This window comes from Caenorhabditis elegans, chromosome II, assembly GCF_000002985.6.
Source record: "Caenorhabditis elegans chromosome II".
NCBI lineage: Eukaryota > Metazoa > Nematoda > Chromadorea > Rhabditida > Rhabditidae > Caenorhabditis > Caenorhabditis elegans.
In genome coordinates this window covers 7,772,265-7,794,382 of record NC_003280.10, presented here as the reverse complement: position 1 = coordinate 7,794,382, position 22,118 = coordinate 7,772,265, and the positions used below count along the sequence as shown (strand labels likewise).

At 36.3% G+C, this 22,118-nt stretch overlaps 7 protein-coding genes and 1 non-coding gene across 10 annotated transcripts; 4 read left to right on the top strand and 4 right to left on the bottom strand.

The window, feature by feature from the left end:
• Window positions 1-60: 60 nt before the first annotated feature.
• Window positions 61-9,283, top strand: glr-4 (GLutamate Receptor family (AMPA)). 2 transcript variants are annotated; one of them, NM_001373747.3, is made up of 21 exons: window positions 61-179; window positions 224-367; window positions 479-579; window positions 628-942; window positions 994-1,095; window positions 1,140-1,241; window positions 1,287-1,352; window positions 1,444-1,533; window positions 2,326-2,433; window positions 5,789-6,049; window positions 6,096-6,201; window positions 6,252-6,441; window positions 6,488-6,738; window positions 6,786-6,894; window positions 6,954-7,125; window positions 7,173-7,296; window positions 7,416-7,481; window positions 7,528-7,643; window positions 7,690-7,784; window positions 7,951-7,992; window positions 8,877-9,283. In NM_001373747.3, the coding sequence occupies exons 1-20, from the start codon at window positions 86-88 to the stop codon at window positions 7,970-7,972; spliced, it is 2,634 nt and encodes an 877-aa protein (NP_001359784.1). In that variant the 5' UTR covers window positions 61-85; the 3' UTR covers window positions 7,973-7,992; window positions 8,877-9,283. The 2 variants fall into 2 exon arrangements, with proteins under 2 accessions (NP_001359784.1, NP_001254126.1); NM_001267197.2 differs by lacking the exon at window positions 7,951-7,992 and having other exon boundaries at window positions 64-179.
• srlf-1 (SXP/RAL-2 family protein Ani s 5-like cation-binding domain-containing protein) lies at window positions 3,008-3,791 on the bottom strand. The gene is made up of 2 exons (NM_063239.8): window positions 3,431-3,791; window positions 3,008-3,271 (listed from the first exon to the last, which is right to left on the bottom strand). The coding sequence occupies exons 1-2, from the start codon at window positions 3,749-3,751 to the stop codon at window positions 3,137-3,139; spliced, it is 456 nt and encodes a 151-aa protein (NP_495640.1). The 5' UTR covers window positions 3,752-3,791; the 3' UTR covers window positions 3,008-3,136.
• Window positions 9,284-9,728: 445 nt separating the features above from the next.
• Window positions 9,729-10,866, bottom strand: skr-17 (Skp1-related protein). Its single transcript, NM_001393127.1, has 2 exons — window positions 10,468-10,866; window positions 9,729-10,418 (listed from the first exon to the last, which is right to left on the bottom strand). Exons 1-2 carry the CDS (start codon window positions 10,503-10,505, stop codon window positions 9,914-9,916), a joined length of 543 nt encoding a protein of 180 aa, NP_001379551.1. The 5' UTR covers window positions 10,506-10,866; the 3' UTR covers window positions 9,729-9,913.
• A 165-nt stretch (window positions 10,867-11,031) lies between these two features.
• On the bottom strand, window positions 11,032-12,817 carry spdl-1 (Spindly-like protein spdl-1). Its single transcript, NM_063236.7, has 5 exons — window positions 12,761-12,817; window positions 12,470-12,712; window positions 12,100-12,423; window positions 11,419-12,051; window positions 11,032-11,373 (listed from the first exon to the last, which is right to left on the bottom strand). Exons 1-5 carry the CDS (start codon window positions 12,794-12,796, stop codon window positions 11,170-11,172), a joined length of 1,440 nt encoding a protein of 479 aa, NP_495637.1. The 5' UTR covers window positions 12,797-12,817; the 3' UTR covers window positions 11,032-11,169.
• A 264-nt stretch (window positions 12,818-13,081) lies between these two features.
• On the top strand, window positions 13,082-15,086 carry snpc-1.1 (snRNA-activating protein complex subunit 1). Its single transcript, NM_063235.6, has 9 exons — window positions 13,082-13,271; window positions 13,320-13,404; window positions 13,455-13,532; window positions 13,578-13,646; window positions 13,692-13,901; window positions 13,946-14,264; window positions 14,326-14,407; window positions 14,454-14,738; window positions 14,792-15,086. The coding sequence occupies exons 1-9, from the start codon at window positions 13,174-13,176 to the stop codon at window positions 14,985-14,987; spliced, it is 1,422 nt and encodes a 473-aa protein (NP_495636.2). The 5' UTR covers window positions 13,082-13,173; the 3' UTR covers window positions 14,988-15,086.
• A 1,473-nt stretch (window positions 15,087-16,559) lies between these two features.
• On the top strand, window positions 16,560-20,475 carry mthf-1 (putative methylenetetrahydrofolate reductase (NADPH)). Of its 2 annotated transcripts, NM_171025.9 has the most exons (8): window positions 16,571-16,716; window positions 17,878-18,032; window positions 18,087-18,161; window positions 18,212-18,584; window positions 18,642-19,379; window positions 19,427-19,840; window positions 19,890-20,044; window positions 20,089-20,475. In NM_171025.9, exons 2-8 carry the CDS (start codon window positions 18,013-18,015, stop codon window positions 20,240-20,242), a joined length of 1,929 nt encoding a protein of 642 aa, NP_741028.1. In that variant the 5' UTR covers window positions 16,571-16,716; window positions 17,878-18,012; the 3' UTR covers window positions 20,243-20,475. The 2 variants fall into 2 exon arrangements, with proteins under 2 accessions (NP_741027.1, NP_741028.1); NM_171024.7 differs by lacking the exon at window positions 17,878-18,032 and having other exon boundaries at window positions 16,560-16,716.
• C06A8.6 (U2A'/phosphoprotein 32 family A C-terminal domain-containing protein) lies at window positions 20,469-21,884 on the bottom strand. The gene is made up of 5 exons (NM_063233.4): window positions 21,682-21,884; window positions 21,117-21,635; window positions 20,885-21,067; window positions 20,670-20,828; window positions 20,469-20,619 (listed from the first exon to the last, which is right to left on the bottom strand). The coding sequence occupies exons 1-5, from the start codon at window positions 21,766-21,768 to the stop codon at window positions 20,518-20,520; spliced, it is 1,050 nt and encodes a 349-aa protein (NP_495634.1). The 5' UTR covers window positions 21,769-21,884; the 3' UTR covers window positions 20,469-20,517.
• On the top strand, window positions 21,780-21,919 carry C06A8.16. The gene has a single exon (NR_051370.1). It is a non-coding gene; the product is annotated as an Unclassified non-coding RNA C06A8.16 (non-coding RNA).
• The last annotated feature ends 199 nt before the right edge of the window (window positions 21,920-22,118 follow it).

The following is a 22,118-nucleotide window of genomic DNA, read 5'->3' as shown; positions in this document are numbered from 1 at the left end:
TTTTTGTCTATTCGTCATCGCATCGTTTCTCACTTTTTGTATAATTAATTTTTATGATTTTAGATGAGCTAAACTTTTACACAGCATGCAAGAAAAATGCCGTTTAGTTCGAGGATTTTCAATTCTTCTTGTCATATTCTACATTGCAAATTCCGCAGCAGACGATCGATTTCATATAGGTTTCGAGAATGGGTCATTGTATCACTGATCCCCCGTTTTCCAGGTACAATTGCAAATCGAGGGTCATTTGCCTACGAACATCTGAGATACGCAATAGATCGATGGAATACAGAACATGGAGCTCATACTCAGATCAAGTTTTCTATTGTGTCCCCGATTCGATATGATAATAATTATGAGGAGAGGAGTGAGTTTCAAACTTTTAATTCTATAAGTTCATAGTTTATGTACAAGTTAAAAAAAGTTATGTTCTTTGGAAAATTATATTATTTTAAAAGTACCCATTCTAATTTTCCAGTGTGCGAAATAATGCAACAAGGAATCGTAGCAGTTGTTTTATCAAATGAAGAAAGTGAACAAGACTCTCAGCTCATTAAATCTATGTGCCACTATTTCAATGTAAGTATTCCATTTATCAATAATATAATCACACATATCGATTTACAGATTCCATGCCTATCACTTCAATCAACATCACTTCGAGATTCTGTCTCCGATTTTGTCACTCTGCTCGGTCCATCTCGTGGAGCAGGTGCTCGTGCAACAAGCGAATTTCTTGATTCAATGCGATGGACAGGATTTCTGTTAGCCTACCAGCATGGTTCCGATTTAGAAGATCTTTCACCTTTGATGCAATATAAACAGATTGTTGATACAGGTGGAAGAAGGATTCACATCAAAATTAGAAGACTTCCAAATAATACTGACGATTATGAACCATTTTTAAAATATGTAAAGACGAGGCTGAAACAAACTAACATTGTGAGTTCTACAAACGTTTTCTAGAAAATAACACACATCTTTTGAATTCAGATAATTCATTCCAACAATATAACAGTTCTTTATAATCTTCTCCAACAAGCTAGAGGTCTCAATATGGCTGAGCCTCCATTTTCATATGTTTTCACAAATACGGTAAATAAAAGTTTCACCACATTCAAAATTACTGAAATTTTCAGGATTTGTCACTTTTGGAAGATTTTTTGAATAATATGTACGGAGCATCATTTCACTGTAACATAACTGGATTACAACTGGTCAAGAATGATCCAATGATGAAAGTGAGCATTTTGAAATTGTGACTTTTGAGCCATTATATGTTTCAGACTCAATTGGCACTCACATCAGAAGCAGTTTATGTTGTTGGAATGTCAATATATAGAATGAGAGAAGTCAGTTTTATGTTAAACCTAACATAAAGCAAATCAGTATTTTTCACAAAACTAGCCAATTTTCATTAAGTACCTAATTCATAATTTCCAGCTTGGACATGCTCCCCGCCAATCATCCATAATGTGTGATTCTCATGACATTTGGTCAGATGGACGAATAATGAATGAAGGAATTCGAAAGGTAATTCTCGAATAATAGAACCAAACAATTTCCTTCTTTATTCTTGTGTCCTTCAAGTCCTTTTTCAAATCCGCAAACAACTAGACATCATAGAAACCACAGTACACCGTCTTCCTCTTCTTCTACTTTTTTCCCTCTTGATCCCTCAAACTTGTCTCTTTTTTTTATTTCTTTTGAATTGCAAAATGGGAAAAGACTAGAAGACGTAGAGATGGATAAGAAAGAAAGATTATAGATTACTGTAGTTGAAATGTTCGAAAACGATACGCTTGGTTTACAAAGATGAGGATTTGTGTGAGTGGTGTGTAGAAGCGTTGAAAGATCATTGACAGAAGCAATTGAGTGGACATTGCGTGATCTTTTGGAACGGACATGACACATTTTTAATTGAAAAGGGCCGCACGCTGAATGAGAACGTAATTTTCGTTTTATTTAGAATAAATAAAAGTGAAAATATGTAGGAACCAGATTTGAAACTTATTTAGTTCCTGGAAGCAAGTTTTGACCTATTAGGTTCATGGAAACACTATGTGTAATTAGGATTTTTAAATGTTTCCAAATGACTTTGCGTATGCCTATAAAAAATGTTAATAAAATCTAGCAGAAGTTGCACAAAAAATGATTTTTTTTTGATTAGTGTCATCTTCCTGTTCTGCAAAATCTTCAACACGCTTGAATGTATACAAAATTCAAATATCTTTTACCAAAAACCGATATAATGTAATCAAACCAAACTGTTGATTTTTTGAACATCTCCACTTTATCTCAAATTTTCAAATTTTGCAAATTCAGTTAAAACTACGAAACCAATTAACTGGTGACGTACAATTCAAATCCAATGGGGAGAGAGACGACATCATGTATCACGGCGTCGGACGAATCAACTCACAGTTTGTAAAAGTAAGTTGAAGATCAAGAAAAATCTAATTGAACCGGTTTTGAATAAGTGTTTCGAGTGAATCCATTGAATACAAAGTCTGGAACACAATTGGGAAACAAATTAAGTTTGATTGAAAAAAGAAGAGAAAAGGGTCATCACAAATCAGAGATTGTGAGACCTTGAACTTAAAGTGATAGTCTCTCGTACTTTTCTTCATATGGAGAATATCACGGAGTAGAGAAAATAATATGTTTTTGGAAGTAGAATCGATCATTTGAAAACTTTAAAACAATAGTTATGAAGCCGTGTTTTTTATCTCTAAAAGCTTTATTTTGTTCATACCATGAAATATTTTTATTTGACAGTGTCCAGTTTACTACGATTTAAAAATTTTCAGTTTCAATGTTCAAAAAACTGAACTTGAGCACTTTTTCTACACAATATCCTAAGTACTAGTATGCGCAAACAAACAGGTTTGTGTCAACTTTACCGCTCAGTCATTCATAAAAAGTGTACATCCAATCTAAACATAGATACACATGCCTATACTGAATATTCTAGTTTTTATATGTTTGCTAGTTTCAATTGAAATTTGAAGAGCATCACGATTTTTATTAGAATTAGAGCTCATTTGGGCAAAAAGGGAATCAATCGAATGAGAACGAGAGAATGAGTGAGGGTATTTACAAAAAAAAATTGAGAGGTTCTTTGGTTGATCAGCACTTATTGTCCTTGGGCCTTCTCGAGCTCAGCCTTGACGTTAGCTGGGAGGGAGTTGAGGTAGGCTTGGATCTTTTGTCCCTTGGCTTGAACAGAGAGGGAGCTGTCATTGGAGATGGCGGTAAGGTCAGCATCGGCCTGAAAGAAATTGAAAAGATTAAAATTGATACTTTGGTTTTATTCCGAAAACTAGTAGATGTAGTATTTGCAGTGCTAGTACAAATCCGACTAGTTTATCTGATTTTACTTTTACGTAATATATGGCTTAATCTAGTTGGTTTATCCACATTATCTTACTTTCTTGGCAGCTGGAGAGAAGTTGGAAACAGCGGCTTGATGAGCAGCCTCAGCTTGTCCCTGTTGTCCCTTGATGAATTTTTGGAAGTCAGCCCAGTCAGCAGCAACCTTTCCTCCTTGTTGGTTAACCCAGGCTTGGACCTTTCCGTCAAGAGCGGTCTCAGTCAAATGACCGTTGGCTTGAATGAGCTGTTGGAAGCTCTGAAGTTGAGCTGGAGTGGCATTACGAAGGAATGGTGGAACATCTTGACCTCCGGCTGGTTGTCCGTAGACAGACACAGCGGCGACGGCGAGAAGAGCAAAAACGGCAAGACGGCACATTTTAAGTGAATCAGAAAGAGTATTAGAAGACGACTGATGAGGGATGTCCAGCAGAAATAGTTTCTTTTATACAATCGACGCTCATAGTCATTTCTCTCTCCCTCTCTATCTCTATCTCTCTCTCTGTGCCGCCCTTTCGCTCCTCCCACACGTAGATCATAGATGAGACAGTATGGAGACATAGAGAGATACAGTGTGTTCGCTGAAGTTGACCAGTTTTCCGATGGAAAATCGCTGAATTTGAAACTTTTTCAACACAATAAAGAAGCCGTAGTGACGAATAAATTTAGAATATTGGAACAGAAGTTAAGAAAGACGTCATTGAGATAGAACGCGGACAGAGGTTCTCATGATTTTTTAAAATTCCGTTACAGATTCGATTTTCATTCTGTCTTCTTGTAACTGAACTGTTGTGTTGAAAGTCACATATCAAATATCTGGATTTCGTGAAAAATGAAAGGCTCGGAAATAGTAACTACTCTTGGAGTGTGATCAAATATTTCACTCTACAAAATACAAAAGTTAAAAAAAATATTTTTTAGTTGTCTCGATTCGAAATTAAAACTCCTTTCCCAACAAGTGAAATGACTTGCGAAAAAGTACTCTAGAACTATTGCATGGAAAATTTTCCCAACTTTTTCAAAACCTAGTGTTTTTCAGTCGATTTACCGGCCTTTTGCTTTTTTTAAATGATTTTATCATTATTCTTCATTTCCTTTTCCCTAACCATCATCAATATGAAACGTCTGACCTTTTGTCGGTATCTATCAATACGAAGATCTATCTTTACATCTTTCTCGTCTCATTTTAACACTTTCCTCAATGACATCATTCATCTTTTTAAGCTTATCATAGAAATGAAATAAGGTAAAATTTGAAACAAAAGGTGTTGTTTGTGTAGCCTTGAACTCATTTTTCTCTTTTCAGTATATTTTATTATCCGTTTTATGTGTATCATCTTCGAGGTTTTTCCATCTAAAATCGTAGTACCAATCCGTTTTCTTTCCTGTTTCTGCCTTCAGTCGATCCCATTTTATATCCTTCGATCACTTCCTGATATGGAAATAAAACTGTCGGTTCCTCCTTTTCTTGACTTCTTCATTTTGTCAAGCACCAACATTCTGTGGTTTCAATGACAACTTCTGATTTGTTCCAATGATCGAAACATATCTTTAAATGCTACAAGTCAGAATGGAAAGATGGTCAGAAGGTGTATCGAACAATTAAGTTTAAACTGAAAATGAATCGAATTTCTGACAACCAGCTTGATCTGTACAGCTCTAGACTTATGTATCTACCAAAACGTAATTCTAATTAGAACGTTTTGTTATGATCTATTTTTCTTGAGAATTTTCGTGAGTTAGACTACTATTCAAAACACAATTTCATTATTTATCCTTTAACATTGTATATGCCCTCGGAAACCTACACTTTCCTTCATTCAGATATTATCTCTAGTTTTATGACGTGGTCATCCATAAACATGTAAACGTCATTGTTTCTTTGTTCAGTTGATGTGCCAAATATGTACAAACGGACCATTTCTTTATAGGCGACATAAATCTTTTCGCTGACCTATCTAACAGAATATAACCTCAAACTACGTTTTCCCATATACCGACCGAAAACCAATGAAATTAAATCTGAGAGTTCGGGAATGTATACTTGATGAATGAATGCCGAAAATCAAAAAAAAAGAGAAAACAAACAGGGCTGATCGTTGAGAGTAGAAAGAGTTGAAATACAAATAAACTTACTACTGGAATCCTTCAACTTTTCGCACATTGGACATTTCTGCTCCTGCAGAGCACAACGAATGTAATTTAAGTGTTTGGGTGAAAGTAAAACTAGAACATTCCATTCAGATGGGAAAACAAAGAACATTAGGTGTATCTCTACTGACTGTAAATATGTGGAATTTAGTTTACAATAAATACTCATACATACTGTTTTCCAAAAAAAAGTGAAAAAAGAGCCAAAACTATTACTTAATTGCAAACATGGCTAAACACATCACTAAAATATCTTATATTTCAGCTTGGAAATTGGTCTGAAAAACGTGGCTGGAACTTTGACAGTCGATATGCTAACCGATGGGAATTTGACATTGATCCAGATTCAGAGGACTTGGAGGGATTACACCTTCGAGTTGTTGTATATCTGGAAGAACCATTTGTTATCAAGACAGGAGAAAATCAATATGAAGGCTTTTGTATAGATCTTCTCAATGAGATGACACAAGTTCTCAAGTTTAACTACACAATTATTGAAGTTCAAGATGGAACTTATGGAATTGAGGTTTTTGACAAAGAATGCTAATTAGTATCAATTTGAAAATATTCAGGATGAATCTGGAAGATGGAATGGAATTATTGGAGCATTGCAACGACATGAGGCTGATCTTTCGTTATCTGCTGTAACAATTACTTATAGTCGAGCAGAAGTTGTTGGTAAGAATAGGATGCAATGATTGCTGAAAGAAAACCGCTATTTTTTATAGACTTCACACTTCCATTTATGCATCTTGGAATTTCAATTCTTCTTGCAAGAACATCAGAAGAAACAGATAAAGGCTCACTTTGGACATTCCTCGAACCTCTTTCACTGACAGTTTGGATTAGTCTTCTCATAAGTTATTGTATTGTTTCTTATTCCATGCATATTCTGGCAAAGTTTTCACCGTATGAATGGTAGAGTTTTGATTGTTTCAATTTAAAAAATGGGAGTTTAATTCAGGTACAATTTGGAGCGAATCGATGAACGAGACTTTGAAAACATAAAAAATCAAAAAAACCAATTCACAGTGCTCAATTCATTCTGGTTTACAATGGGATCACTTATGCAACAGGGATCGGATGTTATTCCAAGAGCTGCTGCAACTAGATTAATTGCTGTTGTTTGGTGGATGTTTACTCAAATTATAATATCTTCTTATACAGCACAATTAGCTGCTTTTTTAACTGTAGAAAGAATGTCTACTCCTATAGGCAAGTTGTCAAAACGTCTGTTTTTTTTTCTAATCGAACCATTTCAGAAAGCACACAGGATTTAGCAAACCAACAGAAAATTAGATACGGAGTTTTAAAAAGCGGGTCAACAATGGACTTCTTCCGTGAAAGTAAAATACCGATGTATGAACGGATGTAAGTCACTTATACCACCTATATTACATATATATTAACCTTATTTGAAACTTTTCCAGGTGGTCCGTAATGGAATCATCTTCTCCTGGAGTCTTCGTGAATAGTTCTCGAGAAGGAATTGCACGGGTTAAATCGGGTGGATACGCGTATATGATGGAGAGTTCAATGTTGGAATATTATTTGGAGCGAGATTGTGAATTACAAAGTATCGGAGGTCTTCTGGATTCAAAGGCATTTTTTTTAAATATTTTAATGTTCAATCAATCATGCATGTTAAGGGTTATGGAATAGCATTGCCAAAAGGATCACCGCTTCGTGATATTTTATCTAGAACAGTGCTACAGTTGCAGGAGAGAACTATATTGGAAGCACTAAAAAATAAATGGTGGAGAGATCGACGAGGTATGATTTATTAAACAATAGTTTTTAAAGAAGATGATTTTTTCTACCAAATCAGTTACCGTAAAGTCGAAGCTATAACCATTCATAGTAATATCCTCAATAGCTCGAATTATTTTCAGAAGGTCCTTCTTGTGGCCCTCCGCCTTCTGAAAAAGCAACAAATTCAAAACCTCAGAATATATTTGGTAAGCCACAATTCCCCGTTTTCCTTGTACATTTACTTACTTTCAGGTATCTTCTATGTTCTTCTAACAGGTCTTATAGTTGCATTCTTACTTGCTTGTGGAGAATATTGTATAGAATCTCGACATGAAGCTTTCCGATTAAAGCTCACAATTGTTGGAAAAGTATGCAGACATTATAATGTTTCAAAATTCCATTGATTTTTTTCAGTTCATGGACTGGTATCGAGGTAACTCTAATGATTCAAAACAAAGAAGCAAGCTGAGAAATATGCAACTTGACACTGCTGGGCAAGAAGTATCAATGTAAGTTGTTTTGGTATTAGCTAGAACGTTTCAGAAAGTTAAATTTTATATTCACAAAGCAATTCAATTTTCGCTTCTCCCGTACCCTCATATTCAGTTAGATTTCTGGCGAAAATCCTGATTTTGCATGAAAATTCTCCCGAATTTTCGCAACTTTCAATTTCAGTTTCAATAATAAAATAGAGTAACGAAATGGAAAATGAGTAAGGTAGGTCGAATTGAAACGCATTTGCATGTTCTAAAACGCTTCATTTTCTTGTTTGGTTCCCGCTTTGCTTCAGTTCTTCTTTGGTTTTGGTCTTTTGTTGGCTGAAATTCTCGCAAATGTTCAGTTTTATCTTCATTTCTTTTTCAGTTTTCCCTTGTTTGTTATGGCATTAAATTGAGAAAACATTTTCATTTCTCATCATGTTCAAAACAAACCATTTTAACTAATATTAATAATTGTTAACTACATAAAGCTATTACGGCACCTCTAAATTCTGAAAATGCGTATTGCGCCACATATTTAACGCGCAATATATCTCGTAGCGAAAACTACAGTAATTCTTTAAATGGCTACTCTAGCGCCTGTGTCGATTCACGGGATCGATTCTCGAAATGAATTCAAATCATTTACTTATCGATAGAATATTAAAAAAAGGAAATAATGAGAAAATAATATGAAGAACCGAAGGAAAATGGATTATCGCAGTCACTACTCGGGAAAAAATCTATTTAGAAAATCGAGCCCGTAAATCGACACATGCGCATCGGAAGTGGTTTAAAGAATTACTGTAGTTTTCGCTACAAAATATTTTGCGCATCTGTAGATTATAATTATAATCGATTAGAACTCTTAGTTTCAAATAACCTTCTTTGAAGCAATGCCAAAACTGATCTTCCAACACATTTTGTCAATGATTCAATTTCATTTAAAAAAAACGTGAAGAAGAGAAAAGCTGTCACTTAAGTGTTAATTAACCAATAAAACAAGTTGTCCTACTTCTTTCACACACTAAACAAACTAATCATCACAATCCTTTTACTTCTCTAAATTGATTCTCACCTACACCTTCAACTAATTTCAGCGAATTTAATGATACGTTTCAGTTCAACTCGTCATGATCCTCCAACACCTCCACAACCAGCTCTCACCTCAAGACCAGATCCAACTCGTCTTTCAATATCATCTCCAGCACCAACTATTTGCGTTGTGTCATGTGATGATGGTACACCGATCAGTAGAGATAGACCACCATCAATTAGTAGAGCTGGACTTCGAAGATTAAGTCGGATGTTGCCAGCAGCAACACATGAACAACTATCACGATTCCGTCAAGGATCAATGTCTTGAGACATATTAATTCATATTGAAACCGTGTTTTTGTAAATCTTGTAATTATTCATTTTCACATTCTACCTGTTATTTGCCTATTATCAAAAACCAAACCCTTCCCTTTGTACTGGTATTTTTCTAATAATTCCTCTATGTTCTAAAAATAAACTAATTACATTACAAGGTAATCCACTTGTATATCATTTACTATATATAAAGCGCTTATTCCGTTTGTCCATAGTTTGTAGTCTATGTAGTCTTTGTAGTCTGCGAAGTTTTAGCTTCTGGAGGGATAGTGAGTTGGGGGTAGTGTAGGGATATAGTCGGGGTACTGTAGTGGTACAATGGTGGTACGGTAGGAGTACTGTATGATTACGGTAGTTTCAGAAAAATTGGTTTTCAGCTCCAGAAGTCGGGGGCCGCGCCGGAGGTGCGGTCCACGGCTGGTATATATATAATACTGGAGGCGGTCACTCAAGCATCCATCAAGAAATTATGACTTCCGGAAAAAATTTTCAGATCCATATGATTGCGATGAAAACTTCCGACGCCTAGGAAAACCTCTATTGATGGCAACATCTAGTACTCATTTTCTTGTTTTTCCATGATTTCAACTACATACAAATGTGATTTTTTATAAAGTAATTTTCATTGAGCGATCCTATGCAATTTTAAAGATATAATAAATAACAAACAAAAATAGTATTCAAAGAATAACTCGATTGCAATTTGACATGGCTGAAATGATTGTTTCCATAATACCGGTTTTGTGCAATTGAAATATTTGAAGATCGAAGATAGTAACAGAAAATTAATCATCCCATGTAGCAGTCGATGTAGATGGTTGTTCCCATGGTTCAGGTATTCCGAAAAGTTCTCGCATTTCCTCGGCATTTTTTCCTTTCGCAGAATTGGCAACTGTTTTGCAGCCGTAATTGATAAGTCCGGTAACGTCCAAATGATATGCAGCAGTAATCAGATCGAACAAATTTGACATTGGCAGTCTACTGAGAAAATGTCTATCCCAGGAAGGAATGCAAATATTTTTCTTGTCCTTCTCGGCCAGTGCAATTGCAGGATCATCTTCTTTGTGTTTATCGCACCATTCAATCAGTAATTTTAATGTAAATCCAACAACATTGTTCACAGGTACCGGTTTTAATTCAGCACAGTATTCCTTGTCATATCCTAGCTCTCTGATGGTTGCAGCAAGTGTACTTGAGAGGAGGAGGGCCCGGATGTCTCCCTGCAACAAATGTCCATCTGAGGATGTCAGTTGAAGTAATCGAGGTGGCGGACCGGACGGCTTTGGTACACTAAACGAAATATTAGATAATTATTTTTATCAAAATGTTATAAAAATACCTTGGTGGTGCTCGTTTTGTATTGTTCTTCTTCGGCATCTGCTTTCCGGACGAAATGTGATGTCTGAAATGGAAAAATTAGAAAGGAAACGAAATTTTGCTGAGAAAATGATCTTAAAAACTTTTTGTCGAACACCATTCGCCACAGAGCGCATTTGCGTTCTTGTTCTACTTCATTCGGCGGCAAATTCAAATTTTAAAACACCCTCGCACAACACAAAAAATCATCGTAAATATTAAAAACGATCAATATCATGCGAACCCCACACCAGAACAAATTCGAACGGTTTACAATTTTTAAATTTTAAGCTCTCTCAAATGTTACTAGTAGTAAGAACTGAACCTATATCGAAAGCATATCCATACGAGATCTCCGAAGATTGTAGGGAAGAGAAAATCTGGAAAATATTTTTCTATATTCTACCCCATATTTACAATAATAAATATTAAAAATATATAAATCAATAAGTGATCGTGTAATATCGATAGGGTTTCGCGCTCCACTGCACTCCCGCCAGCGGCTCTATCAAGTTCTTGAACATCAACAATCTAAGAATGAGCGTTATAATAAAAATAATTTTATTTGACATGCATTAAATAGGAAACATTGTAGAATAATCGACAAAACTTGGTGAATAGAGGGGACGAGATCAATACAGGCGGTTTTATATGAATACGAGATGACTACGAACATGATGTTTACTCAGTTTTCCTTTGTTTCTGAGGTTGATGGCATTTGAAGAACAGCCGGTTTGAATTTTGGAACGGGCTCGGACAGTTTGATATAGTTGTAACGCGGCGTCGGAGTCGCCAATTTCTTTTCAGCTTGAGCTTTCATACGACGTTCTGCCCATTCTGAAGTATCATCTTTGATGGAGGAACGAGTGGTGAATTTAGCTGCTGGTTTCTGGAAAAATAATTATTTATAGTGAAAAGTTGCACTTTTATCTACCTGTGGCGTAACGGCAATACTGGATAATGAATGCCCTAATTGAGGCATGGGTTCCACGTTTTTCGGTTTAATGAAGAATGATGGTCGTCCATTGTTAAGAGTTTTCAGAGGAGCAGCAAGAAGCGGGTGCTCGAAATCCTTATTGACAACTGGTGCAGCTTTTCTGTGAGCACATTTATTGTCGAATTGTAGTTGCACAATGTCCGCTTTGAGATTTTCTACTTCCTGTTGCAATCCACGAATAATTGTCACGTACTTTTCGTTGTCCTTCATCAAACCGTCAAAACCTCCTTTCACGCTCGCAATTGACAATTCGAACGACTTGAAGTAGCCGGTAATCAACGCTCCCACTTCGCGTTTTGGAATTGACCTCATTTTAATGAACATTCTTTCCCACAAATGAACCCTTTCCGTTTCCAGGTGACAAACTCTGTCTCTGAGACGACGCATCTCTTTGACATCAATATCACTTGTGGTCATTCGGGTAACGTTGAATCTTTTTGTGGATGACCGAAGTCTTTCTTCGACTTCTTCTACTTCCATTCGAAGACGTTTTACCATCCCTTTCAGTGCTCGATTCTCTCCATGAAGAACTTTCAGGTCTTCTTCAACCTTCCGCTCGGCATCAATAACCTGAAGAATATTAAAAAAAATGCAGTTAATTGATATTTTTTAACCTACCTCAGAAAACATTGAATTTCCGCGTGCCGCTAATTTTCCTTCATGGGAGTTTCTCTCATCAAAAAGCTCTCCTTCCAATCTGGCAATTTCCTCATCACGCGTCTCCATATGATTTTTGAGGTCCCGAATATGATCCATCATCGACTCAATTTCATCTTTCAAGTTGACCGCTTCTTTTTCGAGTTCGGCGTTTCGTTCGTAAAGAGCAGTCGCCGTCTCTTTGTATTTCTGACAATCTTCGCTAATACGAAGCATTTCAGATTCTCCGAAGGAATTGGAATCATCATGTTCGGGAATCACTGATCCGTTGGCAAACTCCTTATTCTGAGAATTCAATATATTAATGTTGCCCACAATGATGAAAACCTACAATTTTTTCGAGTTTGTCGATCTCACTACGCAGTGAATCGATGAGAGCGTCCCGATCAAGAATTGTGGCGTTTTTTCCGTCCATCTCAACATGAAGATCGCGAAGTTGTTCACTCAATTCTTGTGCACGTTCTTCGAGTGAAAGTTTGGAAGAACAAGGTTTTCCCTGATTTTTGAGATCGTCTTCCATCTCCTCGAGCATTTCATCTTTTTGACGGAGAATTTTCTTGAGCCTCTCAACGTCCTGAAATATTAGGTTTAGTTGGTAATAGATGAAATGATAAAACGTTACAGCAAGTAATTGGAGCTTCTCCTCGTCGTCAGGCATACTGATTGAAGTTCGATTCTTCTGAAAACATGAAAATGTTTCGATAGAAAACGATCAGTAGAATATTTTTCACGGCAACACGATTTATAAGAACGTTTCACGCAGATCTATAGCTTTTGATGTTTTAATAAAGCGTAAAATTGATTGCGAATATATTTAAACTAATTTTATGGGAATATTTTGAGCTAAATTATATCAAAACGATTGAAAAACAATATTTTTAGGTAAATTGAGGCGCAACTCATTTTGAAATGCGTTGAATACCGCTGGTTCCCGCCGAGAATTGGTTGTTCACGATAGAGCGCACTTGCATGTTTTTATTTTCGTCAATTATTTTCGGATTTATTTCTGAAGATTCAAGGAAAAAACGAGTCGCAATGGCTTCTGGAGGTATTCCCACGCCATTTATGGGAACTGGAGTTAAACAAGATCTTCATTTATTGTGCAACAAGTTTATATCTATGGGATCCAACAGGTATAGTTAGAAAATGTATTATTTGATGGAAAATCTTGATTAATTAAGAATTCGAGACTTTGCTGATGTTTTTCGGGATATGCATTTTGAGACCATTCTTCATTATCGATTAAATCCTGCCGAATGCTTAGAGGTAGCTTTATTTTGATTTTATTTAGTCTATTATAATATTCCGGCTTTCAGTTTACTGAATACCTGTTACAACACGCAGCAATGTATTTCGGAAAAGTGAATGAAGTTGGAGCATTCAGGGCATTCAAGGTTTGAAATAGAAGTAAAAATAAGTCTGAAATGTTATATTTTCAGGAGAGGCTATTCGGAGTTTATGTTTGCTATGCGTTGTACAATTTGCAGCCAGTTGATCATGTCTGTCAGGTGATTAATTCTAAGTTTAATTTAGTTTTAAAAAATTTAATTCAGATTCCGGTCACTGCGGTACAATTCGAAGAGCTTCTCGAATTTCAAAAATCTTTAGAAGTCGAAAAACTTCTTGAACCAATTGCGGCTCTCAAAATGCTTATTCTGAAGAAAGCGTTTAGAATTAAAGTGTTTCAGTCGACATATGATCCGGCAACCCACAAAAAATACCTTGCCGAGGAAGAGTTGCCCTATTTTAACAAAATTCCAGTTGTAAGTAAGTTAAATTATTGGAATTTTTTCATAAACAGTTTCAGGAGCCGTTTTCCAGTGTTACGAAAATGCTCAGTTCTGATATTATGACGGAATTATCATTTATTCACGGAGTTTACACAGAGGCTAAGCAAAAACTTGGACTAAGTGATACTCTAACGGGGCTCAAATCACCATTACACGAAATCAAGGGCATTGTCGAAAAATATAAAGAACAGTTCGAAAGTTCTCCAACAAATCCAGAAATTAGTAGCGCTCCAGAGGAAACAGCTGGTTCAAGCAGATCAACTTTGAGAAGTAAAGCATATGCTGAAGGACTAAAACACACTAGACAAAGAAGGCATCTTGATCCAAACATGGAAGGTACATTTATTACACGAAAATATGTTTTTTTTTTTCAAAAGTCAGCGTTCAACTTTTGCAGAAAACTTCAAACATCTTACCGCAAGAACGTTTGGTGACATCGCCCAGGAATGTTTGGATGATAATGATGCTCAGGTTCCAATGTAAGCAATTACAGTTTAACCCCAAAATAATAACCTATTTTTACAGCCCGATTGATCGCCCTGTAAGACAACGGCGACGCAGAAAAACGACAACAGTTAATCCTGAAGAGTTATTAGACGATAATGCATTGGCTGAAGAAGTTCTACGAAATGAGTATGCTGCCAGAATAAAGCCTGAAATACCTGAAGATTCATTGGGCGGTAAAGTAGGCAAGCAGGGAACATCGGGAGTTGCAAGAATTCGGGCACCAAAACGTGCAAATGCGAAATTGGTTGAAGTGAAACGAGAACAAATCCCACAAACTTCTGCTCCGATAACTGCTTCCCAAATGTAAGTGAAGATTTTTGTTTTTTTCTTCAATTAAAAATTATTAAATTATTCAGTGACGAATCATTCACATCGCCTGCGAACAAGAAGAACAGAAAATCGGCCAGCGTAGTTGAAGTGAAACCTCGAATCAGTGATGAATGGGCCAACAAACTGCACGCATGGCATGGACAAGTCGAGGCTACGGATAAACATTTGAAAAAGTTGACAAGTCAAATTAAGCTGGAAGTTATTGAAGACGAAGAAACATAATCATTTCATTTTCCTTGCTAACCATTTTTTTTAATGAAAATTATACTACATGAATTTTTTTTTTGAAAATTAAATTAAATTTGCTGCTGAGTTGCCTATCATCTCCGACTTTTGTTATTTTATTAATCTCTGTTGGTTCAATCTTTTCAATCTTATACTTTTATCTGTCCAACTTCCAATTATCACCAGTGATAAATCGCCGCAAAAGACCAATTGAAATGGCCTGATATCGTGCATTACATGATTATTTCATACAGTTATCATCTTGTGCTGTAGCCCATTCGTGAAAGCATTGAGTGCACTTTTCAGAATCTTGTTGTAGTTCTACTGAAAATTGGTTTTAATCCTATAGGATAAAATTTTCGTTTGTGATGGGAAGGCAGTATTGAGAAATTGTGGTTTTCGTTTGAAAACGTACTATGCTAAAGTTCTCTTCAAATGACGATTAGTTCAAGGTCTTGCTTAGTTTCCCATTCTTTCTTGAGATACTATCAAATAGTAACTATCTACGACTTTCTTACTTATCCTTTTTTTCTAGAACGCATCCGTATTTTCTCAGTTACTCTTGCACCAAATAACTTATATGACTGCAGATATCAGAAAATATTTAATATGTTATAAAAACTACAAAAAAAAAATTTTGTTTTGAGAAAACAACAGAATTTTCAAAGTTGAATAATAGAGCAAATACCTAAATGCTAAATTTCGCTGTTTAAAAATTACGGTACCCGGTCTCGAAACGGCCAATAATTTTCAGTGAAAGGAGAGGAGTGCGGTTTTAAGGAGTACCGTTGTTCAATTTTTCTTAGTTTTCACACTCACTGTTTATTAAAAATTGAAGCTTAAAAAACAGGAAACGATAAAAAACTAAGAAATCAGCAAACTGCTGAAACTACTGTACTCTTTAAAGGCGTACACTTGTTTTTGTTGACATATTTTTAATCGTGTCAGGTACCGTACAACATGGCACTGGCATCTCCATATAAACATCACTGCATAAGACAAACAAAGAGAAGTTCCACGTTGAACTATTTGGCAAATTTTTGGCAAAACATTATTGTTGTTGCCCCGATAACAACCCAACCAAATCGTTCACAGGTCATCATGCACCAAAATATTGTTAATACTCATTTGTTATCAAATTAAAAGACTTCCCCACTCACTTTTTCTGCTTCAAATACCGCTATTTTCAAAAAATGTTTCGATTTATCTTTTTTGTCTTTTGTAAGAATCCGATTTCTATGAAGGAATCGGCGCCCCGCTGAGAATGTGTATTGCTTCATGTATGCAAAAGTGCACTGAGTGCCACGACGAACGCTTTAGTGAGAGAACGAGAGACCCAGCATGCTATGTTCCTTCTATATAAATATTGAACAAAACAAGTGGTTTTATGCCAGAAGCACGTTTGTTTCTCATTTTCTTGTCATTTTTGCTTAGATTAAGAACATTTAGCGGACATTGATAGTTCTATGACTTCTCTTTTTTCCAATTTACCAACCGTTTGCCACCTTAACGCTCCGCCCTTTTCTCTGATTGTATAAAAGAATCGGACTTAATACGAGCAAATTTCAGTCGGTGAATCTCATCAAACAACGGATTCGTGGTTCCCGACAGAGAATAACTACGGTTAAAACGAACCAAGGAAAATGACGAATACTGGAGAAACTAAAGTTATTGAATCTCATGGAACCATTAAGAAGATCGATTCTCTGTCCACAATGCCATATTGGTAGGTTCTTTATATTAATCTTCTAAACTTAGAGCATCTTTTTATGTCTCAAAATGCTTTTAAAAAAAGCACTGAAATATGCCTCCTTTCTACCAATTCTACCTACTTGACCTCTATCTTATCAGAAGACATGTCTACCACCCATTTGTCCCACTGCGATCACAAACTGATCTCTTATCAGTGTCAACTGTTGGATACCATTGATATTCACGTGATTTGGGCATTTTTATATTGTTGAGAGTGAAAACCTTTCAAAAAAAAAATACAATTTCTGTTCAATTTCAAGAACTTGAAATTTTCAAAAAAAAAGCACGCTGATTATGGCTAAAGTTAGAATGTTTAGTTAAAAAAAAAGAAACATATGAGAAAATGCAGAAAATGACCTGAAAGTTGCCAATTACCGAAAAACAAAGCTTGATAATTCGACAATCGGCAATTTGCAACTTCCAAGTAATTTTTAAGCACTTTTTCAAAATTATCATCCGAAGTAAACTATATTTACAGCTAAATCGATTGATTTCCTATATTTTAAAACTAATTTTTAACGAAAAATGTCGGAGAAACATGGTGCATTTATATACTAGAATTGTCCAAAATATTTGCAAGTTGCAACCTTTTGAATCACAAATAGTATTTTTTTCAAAAATGAGCTAATTGACTTTTAGAAACATAGTAATTACTTATCGTTGCTAATGATTTCATCTCTTATCACCCCACAATATCTTATCAATGAAGGTGAACACGGCAGAGTACAAAACGTGTCTATTATCAGAAAAAAGTTTGTTAGTCCTCTGCGACACATTATTCTCTCTGCACTCGGAAAAGATCGAATACTGATCTATCAAATTTAAATCTAACCGTGTTTTCTTGCCTTCTAGGAGACAATTTGATCAGTATCTCTCTATTAAGTGGAACAAAAGACACCAAGCAAGAAATTTCCAAGGAAAAATACAGGGAAATAATTTATTCGATCCGAAATTTCAAACAAGAAAAAGCTAATATATCATTGATGATAGTGAATTATTATTTCGATGTAGCACTGTATTAGTTCAACATCAGCTTTTTGTTTTCCGAAGTTCTGAAAAATTTGAAAAAAAGTACTTTCCTACTGTGTCAGTATCAAAGAACAAGTTGTCCAAATCATAATTGTTACGTTCCTAGATCTCTCCCGAGATTCATATCGAATCACATGATGATTCTGGAGAAGATATATAACACTCCGCCCTTAGAATCCTGTTTGCCACATTTCTTCATTTGTCGCTAACAAATTTTGTTTCCTCGGAGACTCTAGTTGAAATGGCCGTTTTAAGTAAAAAGTGGGTTGTTGATTCAGGTTTTTTGATCGAATAATATAATATTTTGAATTTCAGTGGTGTTGAGACCGATGAGAATGCGGTTGTCGAGGAGAAGATAACTCTGGAATCTGGAAAGAGCTGGTCACCAAAGTAAGTTTTGATCAGATATAAAGCTATTACTAAACAAATTTATATTTCAGGCATTATGAACTTCTTCACGAGAGAATTGAACGTCTTATCGATGAGAAACAACAATTCTTCTCTCTTGAATTCTTCCCACCTCGATTTGTCAATGGAGTTCCAAACTTCTTAGAGCGTGTTGAACGTCTTTCCGAAGGTGGATCCGTCTTTGTCGATATGACATGGCATATGGGAAGTGATCCAGCTAACGTCGATAAAGTGACTTCATCGTCTTCGATTGCTGCTTCAATGCTTGATTATTGTGGAGTCGACACTATGTTGCATATGACTTGTGTTCAATACAATAAAGCTGATACTTTGAAACATCTCGAGCAAGCCAAGGCAATGGGATTGAGAAGTATTCTTGCTTTGAGAGGAGATCTCCCACCGGGCGTAAGTTAATCATGAAACAAGATTGTCAAAAAATTAAATAATATTTTTCAATTTTAGACTGAGCTCGAAGATACCCATCAATTCCGTGCACTTGATATGATCCGCTGGATCCGCGAAGAATATGGAAACTACTTCTCAATTGGTTGCGCAGGATATCCTCTTGGACATCCACAAGCTCCGTCTTACAAAGCTGATCTTATGTACTTGAAGGCAAAATGTGATGCTGGAGCAAACTTCGTCATTACTCAATTATTCTTTGAGGCTGAAACTTTCGAAAAGTTTGTGCGCGACTGCCGTGAAATTGGAATCACTCAGCCAATTATTCCGGGAATCATGCCAATTATGGGTTATGAGTCTATCAAACGTATTGCCAAACTCTCACAACTTGAGATTCCACAACATATTCTTGATGATCTCGAACCAATCAAGCACGATGATGATGCTGTTCAAAAGTACGGAACAGAGCGTTGCATTGAAATGTGCCGCCGTCTTCTTGACAATGGAACTGCCCCTTCCATCCATCTATACACTATGAATCGTGAAGGAAGTATTCGTGAAATTCTCAAATCTCTTGGTCTCTGGAAACTCGAGGGTGATCGTGTTTTCCCATGGAAAAATCGTTCGCAACATCCTATCAGATGTCTGGAAAGTGTTCGTCCAATTTACTGGAGTTTCCGCCCACGCAGTTACATCACCAGAACTCGTGATTGGGATCAATTCCCTAACGGAAGATGGGGAAACAGTTCATCGCCAGCATTTGGAGATGTCAGCAGCTACTACTTGTCTAATTTGACGGTTCGTTCAAAGATTGTGTTAGAACTTTCTCACAGATAAAATTTCAGACTGTTCGAAACGCCGATGACCGTCTAGCTATGTTCGGAGCCAACATCGAGAGTTTTGAAGACGTCAAGCGCGTGTTCATCAACTACATTACTCAAGCTCCAAACGCCGATGGCGTCAAGGTTACTGTACTTCCATGGACAGAAGCTGAAACTGGTGTTCAGCCAGAAACTTCATTGATCAGTGAACAACTTGTTTGGTGTAATGAGAATGGAATTCTGACCGTCAACAGTCAGCCATCAGTTAATGGAGCTCCATCCACTGATCCACTTGTTGGGTGGGGAAAACCAGGAGGTTACTGCTACCAAAAGGCATACCTCGAATGCTTCATGACCGCGGAGTTGTCCGACAAGCTCATTCAAATCATCGAGAGAGAATTCCCAGTCAGAGTTAACTACCATGCCATCAATAAGGATGTATGTTTAAAAAGTAATTTTAAAAACCATAAAATAAATTCTTCTTCAGAGTACCTTCGACAAGACCAACAGCGAAGAAACCACTCCGATTGCAGTTACTTGGGGAGTATTCCCAGGATCTGAGATTGCCCAGCCAACAGTCGTCGATCCACTCTCTTTCCGCGCATGGAGAGATGAAGCTTACCAAATGTGGATGGCCCAATGGTAAGGTATCTAATCACTCGTTCTGTCTAATTGTTTAATTTTAGGGGAGATTTTTATCCAAAAGAATCTAAATCATATGGAGTCATCAAGGCTGTTCATGATGAGTTCCGTTTGGTTACTCTCGTCGACAACGACTTCCAGAAGCCATCAGTTCTTTTCGACGTACTTCAAAAGGCCCTCGACGAGCTGAAAAAGTAAAAATCATCAAACTAATTTGACTTTTTGACACGTCTGATTTCAATTCATTCAATTTTCCACCACGATATTCACTTCCGTTGATGAAATACACCATTGGTTGGGACACTTCCCCTTATTCTCTATTACCAGTATTACCCTATTAAGTTTTAGCTTCAACAACCCCCGATTCAAAATCGCTCCCTCTTTTATTTTATTTATTTCCGGCTTCCTTGTTTAATAAAATATCAATAATCAAGAAATCTTCATCTAGTTGAATAAATGCTAAAGTTCAAGTATTAGACGGACTCAGTGGGATGATCATCAGACGGATTATCAAGTACAACACGCGAAAGCTCTGTCTCATTCTTCTCTTCTTTTGGTGGACGGAGCATCGAATGCTGAAATTAAAAAACAAATTGAAGATTAATTTAATTAAGTTTTAAATTACCTCACGGCACTGAGTTCCATCAAGACGAGTAATTTGTTGCAAGAGATGAATAACCTTTCCACGATAAGTATCCACTGATGCAATTGGATTGAAATCGAGGTAAACACTATTGAGTTGTGGAAGTTCAACCAATTCATCCATAATGCTCCAGTTATCCAACTAAAATTAACAAAGAATTGATTAGTTATGGAATGTAATCAAATGATCTATATTACCTTATTTCCTCTTGCCCAAAAGTCTGTAAGTGTCTTCAATTGATGGATATTCTCGACCTTCTCAAGACGATTCTGATTGAAATCCAGAATTTCAAGAGGAAGATGCTCATCGATTCCACAAACGTACTTGATGCCATTTTGAGCCAGATAAATCTCTTTCAAGTTGTGAAGTCCCGAAATGTTCTGAAATTTTGTTTTATAAGTGGTATTTAGAAAGAAGAAATAACTATACATCAACTACAGTAATCGCATTGGCTGGAAGACTGAGAACTGTGAGCTTCTTCAAATGATCAACATTTTCAATAAGACGAATCTGATTAGCGCCAAGGAACAATCTATCGAGTTTCAGATTGTTGTCGAGATTCTCGATTTTCGCAATTCTATTGTCACCCAATTCGAGATATTCCAGCTCAGTCAACGTATCCAAACCCTCGATTTTAGTGATTTTGTTATGAACAAAAAAGAGAGTCTTCAGTTTTGTCAACTTCTCCAAATTTTCAATTTTGGTGATACGATTGAATGACAGGTCGAGTGACTCCAAATTGACGAGGCTATCCAAGTTTTCAACTTTTGTAATTTGATTATCGTAAAACTCGAGATGAGTCAACGTTGTCAAACAATCCAGATTTTCAATCTTTTTGATCAGATTCCAACGAAACGAGAAGTGTTCGACGTGAGTGAGCCACGAATAATCACCGATTTCTTTGATACGGTGACGCGTCAAGTCAACGTTTTTGGCATCGGCCGGAATCTGTAATATGAGGTTCTCGGGAAGAACGAAAATAACAAAGGTTTACCTCAACATATTCGATATCTTCAGGTTCCACAACAATCTTTTCGAATTCTTTAACACCATCCTCTGAAGTGACACTGGTGACGTTCATAGCTAGAACCTTCCAACGATCTCGTAGAACAAGGGAATGATTAGCGAAGAGTTGTTAATTTGGAAAAAGAGGAAGAAACACGTTATGATGAAATTTACACAAACGAAGAGGTTACGTGAAATAAAATTTCAATATATCAATTAAATAGTTCTGTACGTTTTTACAGATTACTTTGTAGACAGTTCTTCTACATATCTAAATGAATTAGGCTTTACAGAGCAGTTTGATTGAACTCTAGATATACATCTTATACTGATTAGATATACTGATTAAAATATCATATTCGGTACCATCCGGTGCCTTTCGAGTCTACTTCCAACTGGCTGAAGTTCAAATTCGACCATCCCTGC